Source organism: Gavialis gangeticus, unplaced genomic scaffold (genome assembly GCF_001723915.1).
Source record: "Gavialis gangeticus isolate Ggan-Ray unplaced genomic scaffold, GavGan_comp1, whole genome shotgun sequence".
In the NCBI taxonomy this organism is placed as follows: domain Eukaryota; kingdom Metazoa; phylum Chordata; order Crocodylia; family Gavialidae; genus Gavialis; species Gavialis gangeticus.
This window is the reverse complement of record NW_017729024.1, coordinates 76497276-76505667: the sequence shown is the minus strand read 5'-3', so window position 1 is coordinate 76505667 and position 8392 is coordinate 76497276. Positions and strand designations below refer to the sequence as shown.

The following is an 8392-nucleotide window of genomic DNA, read 5'->3' as shown; positions in this document are numbered from 1 at the left end:
CCCCCCCCCCCCATGCCCTCCCTCTGTGTGACCTATGAGCAGAGATCAGTACTGAGTATGTGGTATAAGTGACAGTTAGTAAAGGAAGAACTCATTCAATTTTGAGGATATCTGTGGTTTTAAAGTTTTGGCTTTACTCAGACTGCTTCATATAATATATCTTTCATCACTGATGTAAAACACATGCCTAGTATTCTGTTTTTCTCCATCATTTCTCCACATATGCAGCTAAAGCAGTTCCTGATTGGTGCAGTGAAACTTGCAGGTAGAATCATAGAAAATCAGGGTTGGAAGGGACCTCAGGAAATCATGTAGTCTAACCCCATGCTCAAAGCAGGATCCTCCCCATCTATATTATTGTAGCCAAGGCTTTGTCTACCTGGGTCTTAAAAACCTCCAAGGATGGAGATTCCACCACCTCTCTGGGTAACCTGTTCCAGTGTTTAACTACCCTCCTAGTGAGAGAGTTTTTCTTAATATCTAAACTCAACTACCATTGCTGCAACTTGAGACCTTACTCCTTGTGCTGTCATTTGCCACCACTGAGAACAGTCTAGCTCCATCCCCTTTGGAACCACTTTTCACATAGTTGAAGGCTGCTATTAATTCCTCCCTCAGTCTTCTCTTCTCCAGACTCAATAAGCCCAGTTCCCTCAACCTCTCCTCATATATCATGTTCCCCAGCCCTCTAGCCATTTTTGTTGCCCTCTGTTGGACTCTCTCCAATTTGTCCACATCTTTTCTGTATTGGGAGGCCCAAAACTGGACACAGTACTGTGTGGACTTGTCCACGTTTGCTCCCAGGAACATCACAGGGAAGCCATCCCAAAGTGGCCTTCTTGCTAATAGTTATTTATAATAAAAGATCTTTTGCTTTTTATACATTAGGATGAAATAATGTGAAATGTGTTGGGGACAGGAGGGTTTTTTCAATGTACTTAATATATAAAGTATAATAGCTTGTTAAGTGAACAAACTAATACTATATAATAGCTTGTAACAGACAGTGTAGTGAAAGCTAGAGCCTGTTATGATCCATTTTACCTGGAACCTGCAGGGGCATGATACCATGGAGACAATGGAAGTCTATGTCAGTAGTACAGTTTTGAGCAAGTTGTGTTACTAATAGGATTTATTTTAGTAATTGATGCTACACCAGTGTGAGAGACAAAATTCTTATTCATTATAATGTTTACAGGGGTCAGGTTCCTTCTGAGGCAGAACTGAATTACTTGGGTGTGGCCAAGTCCCTGGAAATGTATGGAGTAGATCTCCATCCTGTCTATGTAAGTACTGCTCTCATGAACGTCAAATACTTGAAATTTAATGGTATTACAAAAAGTTTCTTACACTCAGGTAGAAAAAATGCATTTATATTTCTTAGTCATTAGGGGATATCTTTTTTTGTTTTTTTAAAGGATGCAAGAAATCTGAAGGAAAAAGTACCTTTAGGGAGCATGGACTAAATTATTTTATACCTAAGAAAGCTAAATGGATTTTGGTTAAAGATTGTGGTTGTATTTTCTTACAAAATACAATTCATTTTGGTGAACAAATACTATGGGTAAAAAATTTGAGAGATTTAATGGAAGTGTCAGACCAAGGTAAAAGAGCAGTAGTGTAATTAGGATGGGATGAGTGGGATTCAGCTCCCCTGAGAGTATTTGCCATGGCTGGAGCAATCCTGCACTGCCCCTGCCTGGCCATAAAAGCCAGGCAGCACAATGCTGCACCAAGCTGTATATCTGGGGTGTGGGTGGGGGTGAGTGGGGCAAGAACAGGCACAGCTGTGCACCTAATATGTATGCATCAGGGTGAAGGCGGGAGACGGGGAACAGAGCACCAGGGTTTGCTTCCAGGGAGCCCAGCCATGGGGCTGCTGCTACCAGAGCTGCTGCTGATGTTGTTACAGAAGCAGTGGTAGCAGTAGCTCAGGAAGGTAAGCCTTCCCACATCCCTCCATTTCCCGTCTCCACCCCCACATTGTCTGTCATTAAGCTGCTGCCAAAAGTAGCATGTGCTCAGTAATGGAAGCCAACCATGAAGTTGATTAAATGCAACCAACATTGAACATGACTGTAAAACACATGGCCCATATTGGGCAAACATACTGATGAAAATGTGTGTGTGTAGGTGCATGCGTGTCCCTTTAGAAAAAAAGCAAAAAAAAAGCAGTTGCTCACTCAGGAGAGCGTACTGCAGTGTAAACATACTCAAATAGCTTACAGTCAAGGCTTGCACTGGGTCTGGTGTATAGAGCCTGGGGCTTTGCCCCATGCATATGCTGAGGCTGAGTGGCTGGGAACTGTGCCTGTACCACACTCTGGTGGGAGGGAGAAGCAGCATCAGGCCTTGGCAGTGGCACCCAGGTCACTAGCCTGCCATAGACCCGAGCCAGGTTGTTTTGGTCCACGGCTCCCAAAAGTCACAGACCACTGGCCTACAGTGCTTCTAAAGTGAAACCTTGGTAAGATCAATTCTTATTCCAGTCACAGGCTCACTGCAAAGACCTTAATTTGCCTTACAGACAGTTCCTTGCCAATTCTCACCTCTTACCTTCAGGAGCTCATTCTGTATGGTTTTGAATACTTGCCATGATCTGAGGAAGCTGTAGCAAAACAGCTAATTTCAATACATCAAATACATAATTTTCTTGTTATTCTGTACCAAGAGGGCTGGCTAGCGATAAGCATTGAGAGTTTAGGAACTGTTTAACTTGGGAAAGGAACCATGGCTTCTCATTACTGTCAAACACCTTTTCATTCATTGTGAAAAAAGTGCTCTGAATCCCTCACAGCAGATGGTTTATTTTGGAGCACACTTCAGCACTCCTGGGCACCAGTATTTCAATAAAAAGAAGCCAACTGCAAAATTATACTCCAGTGAAATGAACCAGCCTGTCATTATGCACCTTCTCTTGGTGGCTATGACATTTGTTAGGTGTCAGGTTTTGATACAGAGTTTATTCTTTGAGTCTTTTATTACATTTCACTTTTTTCTCCCAGTTTCTCCAAGAAATCTTGATAATTAGGACTCCCATGCTTAGTCTTCCAGAAATAATTTGTTTCTTTGTTTCTAATGTAGTAGGAAGTTCATGTTTAGCTGTGAGAGAAATTGGCCTCTATGATTAAGATGTTTACGTGGGTGTGCCAAGTGCCAGAATCCTAAACCAGCAGATTGGCTTGTGTATCAGTTTGGGAAAAGAGCTCTTTGGAGCCTCTTGTAGAAATACAAACTGGATTATCAGAATACAGAAAATACAAAAATCAGATGGATGTTTACTTGTAGGAAGCCATCAACATAACTTGGAGCCTTCAGAATATTGCAAGAAACTTCTCTTCCGCTGGAAGTCCCTTCCATGTGTCAAGGAGCTTTGCTACACTGTCAGCTCCTTTATCATTATACAAAGGGTTATGGGATTAATAATATCTAAAAACTGCTTTTGTTTTAATACAATACATGAATTCTGGTTAGTTCAGGGAGATAGATGGCTATGTCATTTTTCAGGGTTTCCCTTGAATTAAAGTGCTGACCTCTGTATGATTTCCCATTAAAATCACTATAGCTTTTCAGTTCTGCAGAAGTTTCGTGATAAGACTGATGATTCATATATCTTGGATGGTACGGTAGAATGAACCTACTGTAGAGTTCAGAAGTATATATTTTATGAGTAAATACTGTATCATGTCAAGTGTGAAATGTGAACAGCACTTAACTTTAAGATGCAAAGAGAGCGAAACATGACAGTTTACTCGAATTAATTTTCACTCTTAGTGTCTCATGTAAGTAATCTTTATGAAAGCAGTCCCATTAAAGTCTAAAAGACTGCTCCCATGAGATAAGGTTCATCCAGTAAGTAAGAGTAGGGTAGAATTCACTGGCTAGTATGATGGTGATAAGAAGATGATCAACCCTTATACAGAAGTTTTCAGCAGTAGATTTGAAAATGTTTTATAAAGGATCATTATCCCCATGTTATAGATAGGGAATCTGAAACAGAGAAATAGTGACTTGCTGAAGCTCCCTGCCCCTGGCACTACTCCATCCTCTCAGACAATATCTGTAAAAATAAAATTATAGCTATAAATAATAAAATGGCATATATTTTGTTTTCCAGGGTGAGAACAAGTCTGAATACTTCTTAGGATTAACACCTGTAGGAGTTGTTGTCTACAAGAATAAAAAGCAAGTAGGGAAATATTTCTGGTATGTACCTGTATAACTTAACAGTGTTGTCTGTATTAAAATAATATGGCTATGAGGGAAATATGATACATTTGTCAGTTTTATAAAAGACAAACAAGAATCTTAGCTCAAATCAGTCTTTCTGTATAGAATGAATTGGTTAAGTATTTTCTGTACATAATATTACAAGAGATTTATGTTTCCATGCTTATATGCATATGTTTAAGTGTAACTTTTTGTGGTGGGTAATGCGCAAAACCATTGAGGCATTTGGAAGAACTATCACATGTTGATGACTAACAGAAAGACATCTTTTTGTCCCATTCAAATGCATCTTTTTCTTTTTTGTATCTTTTCTATCCATTGGCTATAAATATCATAATTTTTTCTATATCTTTTTTTCCATAGGCCTAGAATTACGAAGGTTCACTTCAAGGAAATGCAGTTTGAACTTAGAGTGCTGGGAAAAGACGTAAGTCTTTTTTATTTCAGACTTGAAAGAAAAAAAAAATCCTGAAATTAATCTAATCTAGCTGTTAACAGTTTAATTTGTACCATGAAATGGACCTACTTTTATTAATAGTTTTAATTTAACTATTACCAGAAGACTCTACTTATACTGTCTTTGGAAGAAGATTTAAGTGTAGAAGTTCTAGTGAAGAGAGAGAGTGAGGAGAGGGTTAGGCTTTCTCTTTCTTGCCTATATGTTCCTCACTTGGCAGGCAAGATAGGTGAGTCTTATTAAAGGAAATCAGAAGGGGACTTTATTGTATATAGTCCAGATTTGTTCCTCTGTCATCTGTAAGGCAGAAGATTTAGAATGTTACAGAATGCTCATTCATGTACAAATAAGTCCACTTCTCAAAAGAAGTGATACATTAATTGCTGCTTGATAGTGCAAATATGCGCTTATTGTGTGAAGCATGTGGACTTATTGCAGCTGCTTACTAAGCTGAATGGGAAATCTGGAATCTTTGAGAAGGGGGACACAAGTCTGCAGTCTAAATATTGATTCTTGGCTTATACTTTATGAATGTTCTATATGTGCTTGTAATAGTCAAGCTGCCTAACTGCATTTGGTAATTTCAGACCCTGACAGGTATTACAAAGAAACTGTTTTAAAGAGTAGCAAAAGAAACTGTGGGTGGTGACAGACATGCAGCTCCCTGCTGTAACTCATGGTACTTTGTAGGAAGTTCTATGAGTTGCAATATCTCCCCTCTCCCCCTGCCCAGCAGATGTTTGCCGATTGGTCTGGTGGGTTGGAGGATTGAGATGCATGTCTGCAGCTGCTCTCCATTAGAACCCTCCCCCAAGCAGGTTCTCTGGTGCTCTTTTCAGAATGGGGGGCAGGGAAAGGAGGGGAGGGAGCTTGGTTTGGGTTTTGCCCAGCTTGCACTGGAGTGGACTGGGTGGGTTAGAAGATTGGAGTCCCCCAAGGTGGGCTACAAATCCACCCACCCTACTCTCCAGCTCAGGCTGGGCCAACCCCAGACCAAGCTTTCTTTTCCTCTTCTCCTCCCTCTCTTCCTCCCCACCCTCCATTCTGAAGATGGCACTGGGGGCGTGGCAGGGTGGGGTTGGGCTGTATCAGATTAACCCTGCCTGGTACACACTGATAGATGTTAATGAAGGCACTCTGCTTTGGAGTGCTTTTGTCTGAACCCTTACGGAATGAGTGTTCAAATTGTCACACAATTGGGCACTTTTAAAGTGCTCTGTAGCCATGCACTTCTATAAGGGCATGGCTGTAGAGTGCTTCCAAGGAGTTGATTTCACGACAAATGTAACTTCTGTCTGCACTGTATATGTAAAATCATTGTAATTTGCACTGCAGCTAATGCACATTTGAAGTGCTACTGTAATAATCTATAGGACTCAATACAGACAGTCAACTTTGGGGTTTTTGTATATTCAGTCTTCTCAGGTTAGTTTAAGCTGCATAGATTGAATCACTAAGGAAGTGAAGAGACATTCACTTTTGATTCGAGAAATGCAGCCATATGCTTGCAGTGGCCAAGGCTAAAAATATTCAAAGAGTAAATACTCAGAAGAGAGAATAATTATATAGCATTACATAAGGAATATAACAAGCATCAGTAGAATAATAAGAAAAGAAAAAATGGTCTGAATATCAGAAAAAATTTTGTGGCAGTGAAATTTATTGGATTTTTTAACAGAGTTTCCAAGAAGTGGTGGAAGCACTTGGGAGATTTTAAGCTTAATTGAACAAAGAGCTATAAATTTGAGGAAGAGGAAGTTTGGCTTTGTGATTAAAGTACTGGATTTTAGACCTAGGAGATAATACTGGGTTGATTTCAATTTGAATACTGCATGCAGTGCCCAGCTCAGTGAGCAGGACCTTAGATTGTGATGAGAAACAATATCCACAATGAAAAGAATGCTCCTCCACCATAATAATGCTGTCACTCCTCATTTGGCATGGTGATTATTGTTTATGCATTTTAGCATTAGTATTGCAGCAGCAGAAATTTCCAACTGCCTGTCTAAAAAAGTTGAGTCCACAGACCAAGTGAGTTCTGTACTAGTAAGCTTAACGTCTGCATTTCTTTTTTAGACTAGAGAATGTTATGGGCATGAACAGGATGGCAGGTGTTCATACTAGACCCTTGAAAGACAAATTAAGGGAAGATGTTTAAAACATAGACACAAATGAAGGATTTGGCTAATTGTATGTTATTATCATTTTATGCATATAAGAATGGATGACATTTTGCTTCCAAATGCTGAAGAGTGTGAAATAATTACAAGTTTTACATTAGAGTCAAATCTTAAAAAGCATTACTTAGGCAAGTAGTTCTTATTCACTTAAGTATCAGTTAAATTCATTGTAGCTACTTGGTGCGAAAAACGATTCTCTACACACACATTTTTCATGACATGACTCTAATTGATCAGCTCTGGATTATTACAGAACTGATGCTATGGGCTGACTGTGTTCATAGTACAGAACATCACAGAAGATATCATCACATGTGGTGCAGTTTTAGGAGCTGTTCAGTTGCCCATTTCCAGTCTATGAAACAAATCCCATTGGCTTTGCTGGGCTTTCATTTGGGCTCTTAGTGAACCTAAATCAGCAGCATGTTTAAATGTGTCCCTAACCAGGAGCACTAAAGTAAAGATTGAAGGGGAAGCTGGTAGTGGTGGTATGGTTAATTTTTAGATAGTATGTGGAAGCAAAACACTGCAGTGATTACCAGTGCAACTTGTAACCAGGAGTGTTCCCCTCATATAGGACTCTTGAAAATGAGGGACAGTTTTTGAGAGCTGCTGTGGTCTATCTGTTCTGTGAATAGGGAACTTCAGTCTTGGGGACTGTCAAGTTTACACCTTTCATAAGCCCCATATTAAAATTTATATTAAGAACTAAGAAAACAATTGTCACCACGGTACTTTAATCAACAGTTAAAAATAATTGGTGCCTAGTTTTTCTTGGGGTCTTTAAAAATGGGTGTTAGTTAAATTAGAACTTTTGAACTTATCTCTGCAAAATGGTGATGGTAAAATTTTTGCCAAAATTTAGAATTTCCTATCACTTATGTAAGACTTCAGAGTTTGTTAAATGATCACATCCATAGTGAAGTTATTTTATATCATAATGGAAACTATAAACATTATTTTACTGCTAGGTTTGGATTTATATCTCCAGATTTTGTTAGCAATTAAATCAATAAAATTCACTTCACAGTGATATACCAGTATAATGAGAAGAGCCTATCTATTACTGGAAGTGTTTTGTCTTTGTGCTTGCTGTTGCATTCCCTTAATGTAGTTTCATAGTTGGTAGGGTCGGAAGGGACCTGAGCAGATCATCAAGTCTGACCCCTGCCATGGCAGGAAAGAGTACTGGGGTCAAACGACCCCAGCAAGGTGTTCATCTAGCTTTCTCTTAAAGACCCTCAGGGTAGGAGCCAGCACCACTTCTCTTGGAAGTTGGTTCCAGATTCTAGCCACCCTGACTGTGAAGTAGTGCCTCCTGATATCTAGCCTAAACCTACCCTCTGCTAGCTCGTGACCGTTATTTCTTGTCATTCCTGGTAGTGCTCGGGGGAACAGGGACTCCCCCAATGCCTGCTGGTCCCCCCTGACTAGTTTGTAAATGGACACTAGGTCCCCCCTCAGCCTTCTCTTGTGGAGGCTGAACAGGTTCAGGTCCCTTAGCCTCTCCTCGTAGGGTCTGCCC

The 8392-nt window shown here is 39.9% G+C and overlaps 1 protein-coding gene across 2 annotated transcripts in view; it reads left to right on the top strand.

Annotated features, from left to right (window-relative positions):
* Window positions 1–8392, top strand: part of EPB41L4A (erythrocyte membrane protein band 4.1 like 4A) — a 285877-nt gene that overhangs the window by 174432 nt on the left and 103053 nt on the right. For both annotated transcript variants that reach the window (XM_019517262.1, XM_019517261.1), the window contains exons 7-9: window positions 1199–1286; window positions 4118–4206; window positions 4594–4657. In XM_019517262.1, the coding sequence (XP_019372807.1) occupies window positions 1199–1286; window positions 4118–4206; window positions 4594–4657 (241 nt within the window). The remainder of the gene's footprint in view (window positions 1–1198; window positions 1287–4117; window positions 4207–4593; window positions 4658–8392) is intronic.